The sequence below is a fragment of the Hyperolius riggenbachi genome, chromosome 8, assembly GCF_040937935.1.
Source record: "Hyperolius riggenbachi isolate aHypRig1 chromosome 8, aHypRig1.pri, whole genome shotgun sequence".
NCBI lineage: Eukaryota > Metazoa > Chordata > Amphibia > Anura > Hyperoliidae > Hyperolius > Hyperolius riggenbachi.
In genome coordinates this window covers 591,536-609,867 of record NC_090653.1, presented here as the reverse complement: position 1 = coordinate 609,867, position 18,332 = coordinate 591,536, and the positions used below count along the sequence as shown (strand labels likewise).

General features: G+C 48.6%; 1 protein-coding gene across 3 annotated transcripts in view; it reads left to right on the top strand.

Annotated features, from left to right (window-relative positions):
• SYTL4 (synaptotagmin like 4) overlaps positions 1-18,332 on the top strand; it is a 358,613-nt gene that overhangs the window by 110,245 nt on the left and 230,036 nt on the right. For all 3 annotated transcript variants that reach the window (XM_068249964.1, XM_068249962.1, XM_068249963.1), the window contains 2 exons: positions 2,463-2,578; positions 8,005-8,116. In XM_068249964.1, coding sequence (XP_068106065.1) covers positions 2,463-2,578; positions 8,005-8,116 — 228 coding nt within the window. The remainder of the gene's footprint in view (positions 1-2,462; positions 2,579-8,004; positions 8,117-18,332) is intronic.

Genomic DNA, 18,332 nt, shown 5'->3' with positions numbered 1-18,332 from the left:
AGACACCAGGGACGCCCACCGGAACCCCACCAAGCGTGCCGCCATCTAGCCTCCTCATGAAGGGGTCAATGGCAAACACGTATAACAGAGAACTCAGAGGGCAACCCTGGCGGACCCCAGAACTCACCTCAAAAGGCTGGCCAACCCATCCATTGATGAGCATAAAACTTTCAGCCTCTTTGTATAATGTCTGCAGCCAATTGACAAACCCACCCGGCAAACCATAAACGCAAAGCAAACGCCATAGATACTTGTGATTGACTCGATCAAAAGCCTTTGACTGGTCCAAAGTCAGCAAGTACTTTCCCCAACCTTCAGCCCTGCACCGTTCCAGGACTTCCCGGACAGCTAATAGTGCTGAGAGTGTGCTCCTACCCGAAACAGAACAGTGCTGATGGCAGGAAAGTACATCCGTTACCTGGGACAGACGCCAGAATAAAACTTTTGCCAGGATCTTCCTGTCGATGTTGAGAAGGCTGATGGGACGCCAATTCTCAATCATCTCAGGATCACGACCTTTTGACATGAGGATAACCGCAGATTGCCTCATGGAGGGCGGTAACTGGCCCTCAGCAAGGCAGTCGTTAAAAACACCAGCCAATTGAGGGGCCAAGATGGATACAAAAGCCTTGTAAAACTCAGCCGTCAACCCATCCGGACCCGGGGTCTTTTTTGGTGCGAGACCACCAATGGCCTTCGCGACTTCTTCTGCAGTAATCTCTCCTGTCAAATCTGCAGCAGAAACATTCACATTTCCCAAACCAGGTGTAGAAGCCAAGAAATCCTCCATCCTCGTTTGGTCAAGTGGCTTCTCTCCAAGCAGATCAGCGTAAAACTCTCTAGCGATAGATAAGATCTCCGACCTGGACTTTGCCAGAGACCCCGATCTATCCCTGAGACCATTGACCGTTTTAAGCGCTGCACTTTGTTTGTAGTTCTGGTAAGGGTCAGGCGAGTGGTATTTTCCATGATCCCTCTCCAGAACCAAAGAAGCCAGCCGGTCGTACTGTTGTTGCTTGAGGCGAAGTTTGACCTCAGAGATCTCCCCCGGATCTCCGCCTTCAGAAACGAGAACGTTTAACCTCTCCCTTAGTTGCTGGTAAGCAATGTTCTTATCAATACTTCTACTTAATGCTAGACCCTTGAAAAATTTAATCACACGCTTTTGACTAATTCCCACCACTCAGACCTACTGTTAAAAAAGTCCAGGATGGAAACCTGTGCATGAAAAAATTCCTTGAAGGATTGTCTTACCCTTCCTTCCAGCAGCAGGGACGAATTCATCCTCCAAATACCCCTACCCCTGGGAGGAGCATCTAAAGCATTCAAGCACACTGATAGGATAAGGTGATGAGCTCCTCTGAGGACAGTCAGTGACATGACTATGTACTCTGTAATGTGCTGCAGAAGATGTCAGTGCTATATAAATACATAATAATATGGTAGGACATTAGACTATGACTATGGTAGGATTAGAGTGTGAGCTCCTCTGAGGACAGTCAGTGACATGACTATGTACTCTGTAATGTGCTGCAGAAGATGTCAGTGATATATAAATACATAATAATAATATGGTAGGACATTACACTATGACTATGGTAGGATTAGAGTGTGAGCTCCTCTGAGGACAGTCAGTGACATGACTATGTACTCTGTAATGTGCTGCAGAAGATGTCAGTGATATATAAATACATAATAATAATATGGTAGGACATTAGACTATGACTATGGTAGGATTACATTGTGAGCTCCTCTGAGGACAGTCAGTGACATGACTATGTACTCTGTACAGTGCTGCAGAAGATGTCACTGCTATATAAATACATAATAATAATATGGTAGGACATTAGACTATGACTATGGTAGGATTAGAGTGTGAGCTGCTCTGAGGACAGTCAGTGACACGACTATGTACTCTGTACAGTGCTGCAGAAGAGGTCAGTGCTATATAAATACATAAATGATAAACACAGTAACATCATAACCTCCTACCTAATAATCTGCAAGTGTCCCTGCGTCCTGTCCGTGTGTCAGTGCTTTTGCGCTACTGCGGATTTCATGCACTGACACAGCCGTTGGAGCAGGATGGGCTAGGAGGCAGGCGGGCTGGCCGGTTGGGCAAGTGTGCACGACAGGTGTGTGAGCATGCGCTCATGCGGCGGACGGGTGAGTGCGCATGCTCACTGACTGACTGACTGGTGGCGGCGGTAGGATGGAGACCTAGAGCCCGTTTTTTTAAATGGGCTTAGGTCAACTAGTTGATAATTGGGCAGCAAGTAACATCAAATGAGGAGCAGTGGGAGGAGTCAGTGCAAAGATATGCTGATGTGTGGTGGGATGAGTCAGTGCATTGATATGCTGATGAGGTGTGGTGGGAGGAGTCATTGCAGTGATATGCAGATGAGGAGCAGTGGTGGGAGGAGTCTATGCTACTGATCAGCTGAATTTTCTCTTCCTCGCAGGGATCTGAAGAAATCCACAGGAGATTGGTTCTATGATCAGAGGGTGAATCGTTTTGCAAACCGTCTGGGCAGTGATTTGGTCAGAATATCGCTACGACGCAAACCTCCAGGGCAAGGTGACGTCTGTACATGGAATTTCCCCAATCCCCTCCTGGCCAATCGCTGCAGCTGAGCTCGGGAAGTAAAGTGTAACCCCCCTCATAGATATTGGGCAGCATGGGCGCGATCTCACATGAGGCTCCTCCCCCTAAGCTACAAACACACATTAGATCTTTATAACATGAGCTGTGGAGATGGCCGAACTCTTCAAGTAACGGACCTGGCGAGTGACAACTGTTCACTTCCGCCCCATAGTTCTCTGTGCATCCGCTCGGGACCCCCAATAGTTCTTATTAGGACTCAATCATTAGTACAGTGTGCTGGGAAGTTGCACATAATAAAGTTCTGTGCTGCTGATGTACTTGTAGTGCACCAGCTAGGGAGGGACACTAGTGCTGTGCTTACCACCCCTGGCCCCCAAAATGATATATACAGTGCTGTGCAAAACTGGAACCATGCTGTAAACCAAGAATGCTTTCAGAAATGGAAGTGTTAATCATCTATTTTCATCAGCAAAATGCAGTGACTGAACGAAAGAGAAATAGAAATCCAATCAGTATTAGGTTTGACCACCCTTTGCCTTCTCAGCAGAGTGCGTTCCTCTAGGTACACAGAGGTGCCAGCAGTGTAACATTCCATAAATCAGTAGTATACACTACTGGCGCCTCTGTACTATTGTACAAAATTTCGATTCCACCCCTTGGTGAAGGGGAATTGGCCCCTTCCTTCTGAACCACAGAGAGCAACTTCTAAGGCTCCCTGCACACTGCAAATCCGTTTTGCGGTTCCGATTCCGTTTCCGATTCCAATTTTCAAATCCGATTTTCCCTGAATACATTCAACACAAAAACAGATTAAAAAAAATGCAGCATGCAGTAAAGATTAAAAATTGGAATCTGATGTAAAAACCGATTAAAATTGGAATTGCATGCAGTGTGCAGGGAGCCTTAATCCTGAGTAGGGACAGGTCTCATACTCCCCACCTGCCTACACATTGGTTATCTGGACGGTAACCCAGACTTGTGAGTATAATCATATACTTACCTTCTCATCTCCACAATCTGCAGTACATACTACACTATACTGGGCTCTCAGGGTCTCCCTCCCTTATCTCTAGGTACACTTGCACACAGTTGTTGAAGGAACTCGGCTGGTAGGTTGTTCCAAACATCTTAGAGAATTGACCACAAATCTTCCATGGATGTCAGCTTCTTCACATCCGTCTGTCTCTTCATGTAATCCCAGACACACTGGAAGATGTGGAGATCAGGGCTCTGTGGAGGCCATACCATAGAGCCATAGCATCAATTCCAGAATGTCTTCTTATTCTTTACGCTGTAGATAGTTCTTAATGAGTTTGGCTGTATGTTTGGGGTCGTGGTCCTGCTGCAGAATACATTTGAGACAACTCCTGCACCTCCCTGATGGTATTGCATAATGGATAAGCATCAGAGATGCTCAGATACCCCTTTTTAAAACCCAAATTGATTTGGATCCGGATACCCAGATATCCAGATCCGAACTTTTGGGTACCCGAATAGAATCGGATATCCGAACCCAGTATCCGGGATATCCGGTCAGATTCGGATACCCGGATAGAAAACTGGAAGTGGCTTTTAAATTGCTTCCAAAACGTTTTTAGGGTAAATGAGGCATGTAGCATCATTTTTTTTTTTTTTTTTTTTTTATAAAGAGAAACACTAATTGATGATGTGGGGAGTTGAAATACAAAAAAAAAAAAAAAAAATGGCTGTCAATTAACATCAGGCCTAGGTTCCAGAGAGCGGCCGTGCAGCCCACATTGTGTCCAAAGTCCAACCGCACAACTGAGACATGACAGTTTTCAGCCCAGACACCTCCAAAAAATTACGCAGCAATTGTGTTTTGGGTTAAATATAGGTGGTATCAGCACAGCAGCAGTGGCCTGTGGCACCCTGGCGGTGGGAGCAGCACAGGAAGCAGGAGCAGAGCAATGCAGCAGGTGTAACGTCTGCCAGGAGCATGCCGGACGTGGCAAGTGGCACATAGCGTTGGTGGTACCACGGCTGTAAAAAAAATTGTGAACCAGGCGGCTTAGTTAGTAACAGTTAATCAGGAGGAGCCAGGAGGTTGTGGTGGTAAAGGGTGATAAGGCAGGCAAAGTGATTCCCAGCCACTTCATGTCCACCTCTTGCCAACAGCAGGGAAAGACTCACTCAACGGGGTCTGGCAGAGTTTTTTTTCCTTGCACGGGAAGCGATGGAGGGAGCAGAGGAGGCCACTGAGGAGGACTGGCTGCCTGAACAGGCCTCAGTGTCGGCAGGGGTGGCAGAGGGGGTTATGGTGCTCCAGCTTGCTTCAGCCAGATGATGTGGGGTACTTGTACTTTATTAAAATCGGGGTTGGACTTTAAAGCAAATCAGCACGGAGTGACAGTCAGACAGCAGAGGAGAAGACACTAGAGCACACTAACTGTCCCACTGACACTGCTCAGCACGGCAGCACTGCAGTAATCTGTAGTAAGCTAACGCAGTACTACTCTAACAACTAACTAGCACTGCAGTACTAACTACACAATAACACATTAATCCTATTCCCTAACCTATACTGTAGCTAAGGCTAATAGCAGGCCAGCAGCTGGCCTGGCCTGTGCACAGCACACACAGGACCTAACTAGCAGCTGCTGCAGCACAGAGTCTGACTGTCACTGAATGAAATCAAGCTAGCTACTTAATAAACAATAAAACAATAGTGTAGTGAAGGTGTTAATCACTGAACAGCTTTAGGTTTATCACTGTATACAGCACTTGCTAGGCCAGCAGCACTGGAGCATGTCTCTCAGTGAGCAGTGACAAGCAAGGACGAGATTTCTCATCATGGCACCCCTCCTTATATACAGGGGTTCCCTTCTGTGATTGGATGCTAGGGCTTAGGCTGGGAGCCCTCTGATTGGCTCAATGACTTCATGGACATCATCTCCATGGTTACAGTATCCGGATTCGGATACCTGAATGAAGTATCCGACCGGATTCCGGATACCAGATAGCTATCTGCATTCACTCGGACAGTGCTATTCGGCTTTGCACAGCTATCCGGAATCCGAATCCGGGGTCGGTTAGTGGAAAATGTTCGGACTTATCCTGAATCCGGATGAGCATCACTGATAAGCATATGCCTGTATTTCTCAGCATTGAGAACACCATTAATCCTGACCAAATTTCCAACTCCATTTGCAGAAATGCAGCCCGAACATTCAAGGAACCACCACCATGCTTCACGGTTGCCTGCAGGCACTCATTGTACCCCTCTCCAGCACAAACCGCCTTCTGCGACAGCCAAATATTTCACATTTTGACTTATCAGTCCAGAGCACCTGATGCCTTTTTTTTCTGCACCCCAGTTCCATCTTTATGTTCATTCTTGAGTCGTTGTCCTTGTTTCCACGTCAGAGGTATGGCTTTTTGGCTGCAACTCTTCCATGAAGTCTTCTGGCCAGACCTCTGTGATCAGTAGATGGATGTACCTGGGTCCCAATGGCTTCTGACATCTTAGAGCTGATGGCACTGCTGGACATCCTCCGATTTGGATAGGTATTAAAGGGGAACTTCAGCCTAAACAAACATACTGTCATTAAGTTAATTTAGTTATGTTAATTAGAATAGATAGGTAATATAATCTCTTACCTACCCTGGTTTAAAAGAACAGGCAAATGTTTGTGATTCATGGGGGCTGCCATCTTTGTCATGGGGGCAGCCATCTTTTTGGTTGAAAGGAGGTGACAGGGAGCATGAGACACAGTTCCAACTGTCCTGTGTCCTGATAACCCCTCCCAGCTGCACACGCTAGGCTTTAAATGTCAAATTCAAAATGTAAGAAAAAATAATTTGCACCAAAACAGCAGAACGAGAACAACAACATCAGAAATACCATCATGCTTTGCACAGCATCAGGGGAAAATGCCCTGGCAGTTTTCTTCTGTGCAGCTAAAAATAAGGCTTGTATAAGAGAAACAAAGTTCTGATGCTGTGAAACTGTTAAAGAAACACCAGGCCCTTTCAGTGCTGCTGAGTCGATTTTTAGTCTGGAGGTTGTGTCTTTCTTCTGCTGCACTAATATTCTTGGCCAACCACTGCGTCTACCATCTTCAACATTACCGGTTTATTTGTGCTTCTTCAAATTGGGCTTGAACAGCACATCTTGAAGCCCCCAGTCTGCTGTGTAATCTTGTCTGGGAGAGACCTCGCTGATGCAGTATAATGATCTTGTATGTCAATCTTGCCATGACATGAAGTTGTCTTCCACAACCTCACCTTAGAAGCAGAGTTTGGCTGTTCCTCACACAGTTTTAATCCACCTGCACAGCTGTTTCTGTTTCAGTTGATGACTTTGTTTCAAGCTATGTTGACATTGATGATCATTAGCACCTGTTTGGTATAATTGGTTTGTCATACACCTGACTTTAATCCTACATATTCCCTGACTGTGCAAGTGTACCTATAAGAATTGATGCTGGTTTGAAGGCAAAATGTATTAACGCCAAATATTGATTTGATTTAGATTTGACTTTAGTTCACTCCCTTTGCATTTTCTAAATTAATAACAATAAACATTCAGTATTTATATTTCTGAAAGCAGTCTTTGTTTACAGAATATTTTTCATACTTGCCCAATATCATTTCCTTGTGTGTGTGTGTGTGTGTGTGTGTGTGTGTGTATACATTATGCGTGTGTATGTAAATATGTCTGTGTGTGTGTATATATTTATAGATGGATAATTATAACGTATTATGTATATTTGTGTGTTTGTATACAAAGTGTATACAGTATCTTTCTGTGTGCATACAGTATTTGCAAGGGCATAACAATAGGGTCTGCAGCCCCTGCACTCGCTGGGGGGAGGCCCGGGGCCCCCTGGGGCCAGCTCAGTGCCTGTTTGGGGGGCAGGAGGGGTGGCAGCATGAAGGGAGAGTTTGGTCCCCTAGGGCTCCCCACTCCAGCATATATCACTGGCAGCAGGCAGGAGGCAGGAGCCCATACCTTCCTGCATTCCATAGCCGGAGCTTCTTCTCTCTAAGTGTCTGACGCTACTTCCTATTTAAACAAGAAGTAGCATGAGGCAATTAGTGATTGGACCTCCACGGTGGATGGAGGTGTTCCTGCCTGCTGCATGCTGGAGGGGAGAGCCCTAGGTGAGGGAGGGGGAGGGTCTTTCCCCCCTCCCTGCTGATGTGTGGCCAAACTCTCCCCTCCCCAAAACTGCCTTGAGCAGGACCGGGTGGGGGGATCCAGACTTTTGCAGATTGGGTCCGGTGATTTCTAGTTACGCCCCGAGTAGTTGTATGTGTCTGTACCGTGTGTGTGTATAGTGAGTGTGTGTAGACGGAGTACACTGTGTGTGCATATGCTGCTTTTCCTTACAAAGTGAGGCAGATTGAACAGAGACGCCTCTTTCTCCTCCTTGCAGGTAACAAGCGAGAGACAACGGCTCAGACACTCCTGGAACATTCGCAGCAGAAGAATGAGCAGAAGCTCCGGAAGGATCAGAAGAGTCCGCAGCTGAGACTGAAGGATTCTGGGTAATTAGACCTCTTTTACTTCCTCTTCCTGTCCTCCCCGATGACCGTGAGGCTTCTGGAAAAGTTAACAGGCGCTGCCACAAGGCAGAGCACAGCTTGGCTTGCGGTATGGCGGTGTAATGTGTGGCTTGTGTGGTAGGGCACAGCTTGGCTTGTGGTATGGCGGTGTAATGTGTGGCTTGTGGTATTGCGGTGTAATGTGTGTCTTGTGTGGTAGAGCACAGCTTGCCTTGTGGTATTGTGGTGTAATGTGTGGCTTGTGTGGTAGAGCACAGCTTGGCTTGTGGTATTGCGGTGTAATGTGTGTCTTGTGTGGTAGAGCACAGCTTGGCTTGTGGTATTGCGGTGTAATGTGTGTCTTGTGTGGTAGAGCACAGCTTGGCTTGTGGTATGGTGGTGTAATGTGTGTCTTGTGTGGTAGGGCACAGCTTGGCTTGTGGTATTGCGGTGTAATGTGTGTCTTGTGTGGTAGAGCACAGCTTGGCTTGTGGTATTGTGGTGTAATGTGTGGCTTGTGTGGTAGAGCACAGCTTGGCTTGTGGTATGGTGGTGTAATGTGTGTCTTGTGTGGTAGGGCACAGCTTGGCTTGTGGTATTGCGGTGTAATGTGTGGCTTGTGTGGTAGAGCACAGCTTGGCTTGTGGTATTGTGGTGTAATGTGTGTCTTGTGTGGTAGAGCACAGCTTGGCTTTTGGTATTGCGGTGTAATGTGTGGCTTGTGTGGTAGAGCACAGCTTGGCTTGTGGTATGGCGGTGTAATGTGTGGCTTGTGTGGTAGAGCACAGCTTGGCTTGTGGTATGGTGGTGTAATGTGTGTCTTGTGTGGTAGAGCACAGCTTGGCTTGTGGTATTGCGGTGTAATGTGTGGCTTGTGTGGTAGAGAACAGCTTGGCTTGTTGTATTGCGGTGTAATGTGTGGCTTGTGTGGTAGGGCACAGCTTGGCTTGTGGTATGGTGGTGTAATGTGTGTCTTGTGTGGTAGGGCACAGCTTGGCTTGTATTATGGTAGTGTAATGTGTGTCTTGTGTGGTAGGGCACAGCTTGGCTTGTGGTATGGTGATGTAATGTGTGTCTTGTGTGGTAGAGCACAGCTTGGCTTGTGGTGTTGCGGTGTAATGTGTGACTTGTGTGGTAGAGCACAGCTTGGCTTGCGGTATGGCAGTGTAATGTGTGGCTTGTGTGGTAGAGCACAGCTTGGCTTGCGGTATGGCGGTGTAATGTGTGGCTTGTGTGGTAGGGCACAGCTTGGCTTGTGGTATGGCGGTGTAATGTGTGGCTTGTGGTATTGCGGTGTAATGTGTGTCTTGTGTGGTAGAGCACAGCTTGCCTTGTGGTATTGTGGTGTAATGTGTGGCTTGTGTGGTAGAGCACAGCTTGGCTTGTGGTATTGCGGTGTAATGTGTGTCTTGTGTGGTAGAGCACAGCTTGGCTTGTGGTATTGCGGTGTAATGTGTGTCTTGTGTGGTAGAGCACAGCTTGGCTTGTGGTATGGTGGTGTAATGTGTGTCTTGTGTGGTAGGGCACAGCTTGGCTTGTGGTATTGCGGTGTAATGTGTGTCTTGTGTGGTAGAGCACAGCTTGGCTTGTGGTATTGTGGTGTAATGTGTGGCTTGTGTGGTAGAGCACAGCTTGGCTTGTGGTATGGTGGTGTAATGTGTGTCTTGTGTGGTAGGGCACAGCTTGGCTTGTGGTATTGCGGTGTAATGTGTGGCTTGTGTGGTAGAGCACAGCTTGGCTTGTGGTATTGTGGTGTAATGTGTGTCTTGTGTGGTAGAGCACAGCTTGGCTTTTGGTATTGCGGTGTAATGTGTGGCTTGTGTGGTAGAGCACAGCTTGGCTTGTGGTATGGCGGTGTAATGTGTGGCTTGTGTGGTAGAGCACAGCTTGGCTTGTGGTATGGTGGTGTAATGTGTGTCTTGTGTGGTAGAGCACAGCTTGGCTTGTGGTATTGCGGTGTAATGTGTGGCTTGTGTGGTAGAGAACAGCTTGGCTTGTTGTATTGCGGTGTAATGTGTGGCTTGTGTGGTAGGGCACAGCTTGGCTTGTGGTATGGTGGTGTAATGTGTGTCTTGTGTGGTAGGGCACAGCTTGGCTTGTATTATGGTAGTGTAATGTGTGTCTTGTGTGGTAGGGCACAGCTTGGCTTGTGGTATGGTGATGTAATGTGTGTCTTGTGTGGTAGAGCACAGCTTGGCTTGTGGTGTTGCGGTGTAATGTGTGACTTGTGTGGTAGAGCACAGCTTGGCTTGTGGTATTGTGGAGTAATGTGTGGCTTGTGTGGTAGAGCACAGCTTGGCTTGTGGTGTTGCGGTGTAATGTGTGGCTTGTGTGGTAGAGCACAGCTTGGCTTGTGGTACGGTGGTGTAATGTGTGGCTTGTGTGGTAGAGCACAGCTTGGCTTGTGGTATTGCGGTGTAATGTGTGGCTTGTGTGGTAGAGCACAGCTTGGCTTGTGGTGTTGCGGTGTAATGTGTGTCTTGTGTGGTAGAGCACAGCTTGGCTTGTGGTATTGTGGTGTAATGTGTGGCTTGTGTGGTAGGGCACAGCTTGGCTTGTGGTATGGCGGTGTAATGTGTGGCTTGTGTGGTAGAGCACAGCTTGGCTTGTGGTATTGTGGTGTAATGTGTGTCTTGTGTGGTAGAGCACAGCTTGGCTTGTGGTATTGTGGTGTAATGTGTGTCTTGTGTGGTAGAGCACAGCTTGGCTTATGGTATGGTGGTGTAATGTGTGTCTTGTGTGGTAGAGCACAGCTTGGCTTGCGGTATTGCGGTGTAATGTGTGTCTTGTGTGGTAGGGCACAGCTTGGCTTGTGGTATGGTGGTGTAATGTGTGTCTTGTGTGGTAGAGCACAGCTTGGCTTGTGGTGTTGCGGTGTAATGTGTGACTTGTGTGGTAGGGCACAGCTTGGCTTGTGGTATGGCGGTGTAATGTATGGCTTGTGTGGTAGAGCATAGCTTGGCTTGTGGTATTGTGGTGTAATGTGTGTCTTGTGTGGTAGAGCACAGCTTGGCTTGCGGTATTGCGGTGTAATGTGTGTCTTGTGTGGTAGAGCACAGCTTGGCTTGTGGTATGGCGGTGTAATATGTGTCTTGTGTGGTAGAGCACAGCTTGGCTTATGGTGTTGCGGTGTAATGTGTGTCTTGTGTGGTAGAGCACAGCTTGGCTTGCGGTATTGCGGTGTAATGTGTGGCTTGTGTGGTAGGGCACAGCTTGGCTTGTGGTATTGCGGTGTAATGTGTGTCTTGTGTGGTAGAGCACAGCTTGGCTTGCGGTATGGTAGTGTAATGTGTGTCTTGTGTGGTAGAGCACAGCTTGGCTTGCGGTATGGCGGTGTAATGTGTGTCTTGTCTGGTAGGGCGCAGCTTGGCTTGTGGTATTGCGGTGTAATGTGTGTCTTGTGTGGTAGGGCACAGCTTGGCTTGTGGTATGGTAGTGTAATGTGTGCCTTGTGTGGTAGAGCACAGCTTGGCTTGTGGTATTGCGGTGTAATGTGTGTCTTGTGTGGTTGAGCACAGCTTGGCTTGTGGTGTTGTGGTGTAATGTGTGTCTTGTGTGGTAGAGCACAGCTTGGCTTGTGGTATGGCGGTGTAATGTGTGGCTTGTGTGGTAGGGCACAGCTTGGCTTGTGGTATTGTGGTATGTAATGTGTGGCTTGTGTTGTAGAGCACAGCTTGGCTTGCGGTATGGCGGTGTAATGTGTGTATTGTGTGGTAGAGCACAGCTTGGCTTGTGGTATTGCGGTGTAATGTGTGGCTTGTGTGGTAGGGCACAGCTTGGCTTGTGGTATTGCGGTGTAATGTGTGTCTTGTGTGGTAGAGCACAGCTTGGCTTGTGGTATTGCGGTGTAATGTGTGTCTTGTGTGGTAGAGCACAGCTTGGCTTGTGGTATTGTGGTGTAATGTGTGTCTTGTGTGGTAGGGCACAGCTTGGCTTGAGGTATTGCGGTGTAATGTGTGTCTTGTGTGGTAGAGCACAGCTTGGCTTGTGGTATGGCGGTGTAATGTGTGGCTTGTGTGGTAGGGCACAGCTTGGCTTGTGGTATTGTGGTGTAATGTGTGGCTTGTGTGGTAGAGCACAGCTTGGCTTGTGGTATGGTAGTGTAATGTGTGTCTTGTCTGGTAGGGCGCAGCTTGGCTTGTGGTATTGCGGTGTAATGTGTGTCTTGTGTGGTATAGCACAGCTTGGCTTGTGGTGTTGCGGTGTAATGTGTGGCTTGTGTGGTAGGGCACAGCTTGGCTTGTGGTATGGCGGTGTAATGTGTGGCTTGTGTGGTAGAGCACAGCTTGGCTTGTGGTATTGTGGTGTAATGTGTGGCTTGTGTGGTAGAGCACAGCATGGCTTGTGGTATGGCTGTGTAATGTGTGGCTTGTGTGGTAGAGCACAGCTTGGCTTGTAGTATTGCGGTGTAATGTGTGTCTTGTGTGGTAGAGCACAGCTTGGCTTGTGGTGTTGCGGTGTAATGTGTGACTTGTGTGGTAGAGCACAGCTTGCCTTGCGGTATTGCGGTGTAATGTGTGACTTGTGTGGTAGAGCACAGCTTGGCTTGCGGTATTGCGGTGTAATGTGTGGCTTGTGTGGTAGAGCACAGCTTGGCTTGTGGTGTTGCGGTGTAATGTGTGACTTGTGTGGTAGAGCACAGCTTGGCTTGTGGTGTTGCGGTGTAATGTGTGACTTGTGTGGTAGAGCACAGCTTGGCTTGTGGTATTGCGGTGTAATGTGTGGCTTGTGTGGTAGAGCACAGCTTGGCTTGTGGTGTTGCGGTGTAATGTGTGACTTGTGTGGTAGAGCACAGCTTGGCTTGTGGTGTTGCGGTGTAATGTGTGACTTGTGTGGTAGAGCACAGCTTGGCTTGCGGTATGGTAGTGTAATGTGTGTTTTGTGTGGTAGAGCACAGCTTGGCTTGCGGTATGGTAGTGTAATGTGTGACTTGTGTGGTAGAGCACAGCTTGGCTTGCGGTATGGTAGTGTAATGTGTGTCTTGTGTGGTAGAGCACAGCTTGGCTTGCGGTATGGCGGTGTAATGTGTGTCTTGTGTGGTAGAGCACAGCTTGGCTTGCGGTATTGCGGTGTAATGTGTGTCTTGTGTGGTAGGGCACAGCTTGGCTTGTGGTATGGTAGTGTAATGTGTGTCTTGTGTGGTAGAGCACAGCTTGGCTTGCGGTATGGCGGTGTAATGTGTGTCTTGTGTGGTAGAGCACAGCTTGGCTTGCGGTATTGCGGTGTAATGTGTGGCTTGTGTGGTAGGGCACAGCTTGGCTTGTGGTATTGCGGTGTAATGTGTGTCTTGTGTGGTAGAGCACAGCTTGGCTTGTGGTATTGCGGTGTAATGTGTGTCTTGTGTGGTAGAGCACAGCTTGGCTTGTGGTATTGCGGTGTAATGTGTGGCTTGTGTGGTAGAGCACAGCTTGGCTTGTGGTATTGTGGTGTGTAATGTGTGGCTTGTGTGGTAGAGCACAGCTTGGCTTGCGGTATTGCGGTGTAATGTGTGTCTTGTGTGGTAGGGCACAGCTTGGCTTGTGGTATTGCGGTGTAATGTGTGTCTTGTGTGGTAGAGCACAGCTTGGCTTGTGGTATGGCGGTGTAATGTGTGGCTTGTGTGGTAGAGCACAGCTTGGCTTGTGGTATCGTGGTGTAATGTGTGTCTTGTGTGGTAGGGCACAGCTTCGCTTGTGGTATCGTGGTGTAATGTGTGTCTTGTGTGGTAGGGCACAGCTTGGCTTGTGGTATTGCGGTGTAATGTGTGTCTTGTGTGGTAGAGCACAGCTTGGCTTGTGGTATGGCTGTGTAATGTATGGCTTGTGTGGTAGAGCACAGCTTGGCTTGTGGTATTGCGGTGTAATGTGTGTCTTGTGTGGTAGAGCACAGCTGGGCTTGCGGTATTGCGGTGTAATGTGTGACTTGTGTGTAGAGCACAGCTTGGCTTGTGGTATTGCGGTGTAATGTGTGTCTTGTGCGGTAGAGCACAGCTTGGCTTGTGGTATGGCGGTGTAATGTGTGGCTTGTGTGGTAGGGCACAGCTTGGCTTGTAGTATGGCGGTGTAATGTGTGTCTTGTGTGGTTGAGCACAGCTTGGCTTGTGGTGTTGTGGTGTAATGTGTGTCTTGTGTGGTAGAGCACAGCTTGGCTTGTGGTATGGCGGTGTAATGTGTGGCTTGTGTGGTAGGGCACAGCTTGGCTTGTGGTATTGTGGTGTGTAATGTGTGGCTTGTGTTGTAGAGCACAGCTTGGCTTGCGGTATGGCGGTGTAATGTGTGGTAGAGCACAGCTTGGCTTGTGGTATTGCGGTGTAATGTGTGGCTTGTGTGGTAGGGCACAGCTTGGCTTGTGGTATTGCGGTGTAATGTGTGTCTTGTGTGGTAGAGCACAGCTTGGCTTGTGGTATTGCGGTGTAATGTGTGTCTTGTGTGGTAGAGCACAGCTTGGCTTGTGGTATTGTGGTGTAATGTGTGTCTTGTGTGGTAGGGCACAGCTTGGCTTGAGGTATTGCGGTGTAATGTGTGTCTTGTGTGGTAGAGCACAGCTTGGCTTGTGGTATGGCGGTGTAATGTGTGGCTTGTGTGGTAGGGCACAGCTTGGCTTGTGGTATTGTGGTGTAATGTGTGGCTTGTGTGGTAGAGCACAGCTTGGCTTGTGGTATTGCGGTGTAATGTGTGTCTTGTGCGGGTAGAGCACAGCTTGGCTTGTGGTGTTGCGGTGTAATGTATGGCTTGTGTGGTAGGGCACAGCTTGGCTTGTGGTATTGCGGTGTAATGTGTGTCTTGTGTGGTAGAGCACAGCTTGGCTTGTGGTGTTGCGGTGTAATGTGTGGCTTGTGTGGTAGGGCACAGCTTGGCTTGTGGTATGGCGGTGTAATGTGTGGCTTGTGTGGTAGAGCACAGCTTGGCTTGTGGTATTGTGGTGTAATGTGTGGCTTGTGTGGTAGAGCACAGCTTGGCTTGTGGTATGGCTGTGTAATGTGTGGCTTGTGTGGTAGAGCACAGCTTGGCTTGTTGTATTGCGGTGTAATGTGTGTCTTGTGTGGTAGAGCACAGCTTGGCTTGTGGTGTTGCGGTGTAATGTGTGACTTGTGTGGTAGAGCACAGCTTGCCTTGCGGTATTGCGGTGTAATGTGTGACTTGTGTGGTAGAGCACAGCTTGGCTTGCGGTATTGCGGTGTAATGTGTGGCTTGTGTGGTAGAGCACAGCTTGGCTTGTGGTGTTGCGGTGTAATGTGTGACTTGTGTGGTAGAGCACAGCTTGGCTTGTGGTGTTGCGGTGTAATGTGTGACTTGTGTGGTAGAGCACAGCTTGGCTTGTGGTATTGCGGTGTAATGTGTGGCTTGTGTGGTAGAGCACAGCTTGGCTTGTGGTGTTGCGGTGTAATGTGTGACTTGTGTGGTAGAGCACAGCTTGGCTTGTGGTGTTGCGGTGTAATGTGTGACTTGTGTGGTAGAGGACAGCTTGGCTTGCGGTATGGTAGTGTAATGTGTGTCTTGTGTGGTAGAGCACAGCTTGGCTTGCGGTATGGTAGTGTAATGTGTGACTTGTGTGGTAGAGCACAGCTTGGCTTGCGGTATGGTAGTGTAATGTGTGTCTTGTGTGGTAGAGCACAGCTTGGCTTGCGGTATGGCGGTGTAATGTGTGTCTTGTGTGGTAGAGCACAGCTTGGCTTGCGGTATTGCGGTGTAATGTGTGTCTTGTGTGGTAGGGCACAGCTTGGCTTGTGGTATGGTAGTGTAATGTGTGTCTTGTGTGGTAGAGCACAGCTTGGCTTGCGGTATGGCGGTGTAATGTGTGTCTTGTGTGGTAGAGCACAGCTTGGCTTGCGGTATTGCGGTGTAATGTGTGTCTTGTGTGGTAGGGCACAGCTTGGCTTGTGGTATTGCGGTGTAATGTGTGTCTTGTGTGGTAGAGCACAGCTTGGCTTGTGGTATTGCGGTGTAATGTGTGTCTTGTGTGGTAGAGCACAGCTTGGCTTGTGGTATTGCGGTGTAATGTGTGGCTTGTGTGGTAGAGCACAGCTTGGCTTGTGGTATTGTGGTGTGTAATGTGTGGCTTGTGTGGTAGAGCACAGCTTGGCTTGCGGTATTGCGGTGTAATGTGTGTCTTGTGTGGTAGGGCACAGCTTGGCTTGTGGTATTGCGGTGTAATGTGTGTCTTGTGTGGTAGAGCACAGCTTGGCTTGTGGTATGGCGGTGTAATGTGTGGCTTGTGTGGTAGAGCACAGCTTGGCTTGTGGTATCGTGGTGTAATGTGTGTCTTGTGTGGTAGGGCACAGCTTCGCTTGTGGTATCGTGGTGTAATGTGTGTCTTGTGTGGTAGGGCACAGCTTGGCTTGTGGTATTGCGGTGTAATGTGTGTCTTGTGTGGTAGAGCACAGCTTGGCTTGTGGTATGGCTGTGTAATGTATGGCTTGTGTGGTAGAGCACAGCTTGGCTTGTGGTATTGCGGTGTAATGTGTGTCTTGTGTGGTAGAGCACAGCTGGGCTTGCGGTATTGCGGTGTAATGTGTGACTTGTGTGTAGAGCACAGCTTGGCTTGTGGTTTTGCGGTGTAATGTGTGTCTTGTGCGGTAGAGCACAGCTTGGCTTGTGGTATGGCGGTGTCATGTGTGTCTTGTGTGGTAGAGCACAGCTTGGCTTGTGGTGTAATGTGTGGCTTGTGTGGTAGAGCGCAGCTTGGCTTGTGGTATTGCGGTGTAATGTGTGGCTTGTGTGGTAGAGCGCAGCTTGGCTTGTGGTATGGCTGTGTAATGTGTGGCTTGTGTGGTAGAGCACAGCTTGGCTTGTGGTATAGTTGTGTAATGTGTGGCTTGTGTGGTAGGGCACAGCTTGGCTTGTGGTATTGTGGTGTGTAATGTGTGGCTTGTGTGGTAGAGCACAGCTTGGCTTGCGGTATGGCGGTGTAATGTGTGTCTTGTGTGGTAGAGCACAGCTTGGCTTGTGGTATTGCGGTGTAATGTGTGGCTTGTGTGGTAGGGCACAGCTTGGCTTGTGGTATTGCGGTGTAATGTGTGTCTTGTGTGGTAGAGCACAGCTTGGCTTGTGGTATTGTGGTGTAATGTGTGTCTTGTGTGGTAGGGCACAGCTTGGCTTGTGGTATTGTGGTGTAATGTGTGGCTTGTGTGGTAGAGCACAGCTTGGCTTGTGGTATGGCGGTGTAATGTGTGGCTTGTGTGGTAGAGCACAGCTTGGCTTGTGGTATTGTGGTGTAATGTGTGGCTTGTGTGGTAGAGCACAGCTTGGCTTGTGGTATTGCGGTGTAATGTGTGTCTTGTGTGGTAGAGCACAGCTTGGCTTGTGGTGTTGCGGTGTAATGTGTGACTTGTGTGGTAGAGCACAGCTTGGCTTGCGGTATTGCGGTGTAATGTGTGACTTGTGTGGTAGAGCACAGCTTGGCTTGCGGTATTGCGGTGTAATGTGTGGCTTGTGTGGTAGAGCACAGCTTGGCTTGTGGTGTTGCGGTGTAATGTGTGACTTGTGTGGTAGAGCACAGCTTGGCTTGTGGTGTTGCGGTGTAATGTGTGACTTGTGTGGTAGAGCACAGCTTGGCTTGCGGTATGGTAGTGTAATGTGTGTCTTGTGTGGTAGAGCACAGCTTGGCTTGCGGTATGGTAGTGTAATGTGTGACTTGTGTGGTAGAGCACAGCTTGGCTTGCGGTATGGTAGTGTAATGTGTGTCTTGTGTGGTAGAGCACAGCTTGGCTTGCGGTATGGCGGTGTAATGTGTGTCTTGTGTGGTAGAGCACAGCTTGGCTTGCGGTATTGCGGTGTAATGTGTGTCTTGTGTGGTAGGGCACAGCTTGGCTTGTGGTATGGCGGTGTAATGTGTGGCTTGTGGTATTGCGGTGTAATGTGTGTCTTGTGTGGTAGAGCACAGCTTGGCTTGTGGTATTGTGGTGTAATGTGTGGCTTGTGTGGTAGAGCACAGCTTGGCTTGTGGTATTGTGGTGTAATGTGTGGCTTGTGTGGTAGGGCACAGCTTGGCTTGTGGTATGGTGGTGTAATGTGTGTCTTGTGTGGTAGGGCACAGCTTGGCTTGTATTATGGTAGTGTAATGTGTGTCTTGTGTGGTAGGGCACAGCTTGGCTTGTGGTATGGTGTTGTAATGTGTGTCTTGTGTGGTAGAGCACAGCTTGGCTTGTGGTGTTGCGGTGTAATGTGTGACTTGTGTGGTAGAGCACAGCTTGGCTTGTGGTATGGTGATGTAATGTGTGTCTTGTGTGGTAGAGCACAGC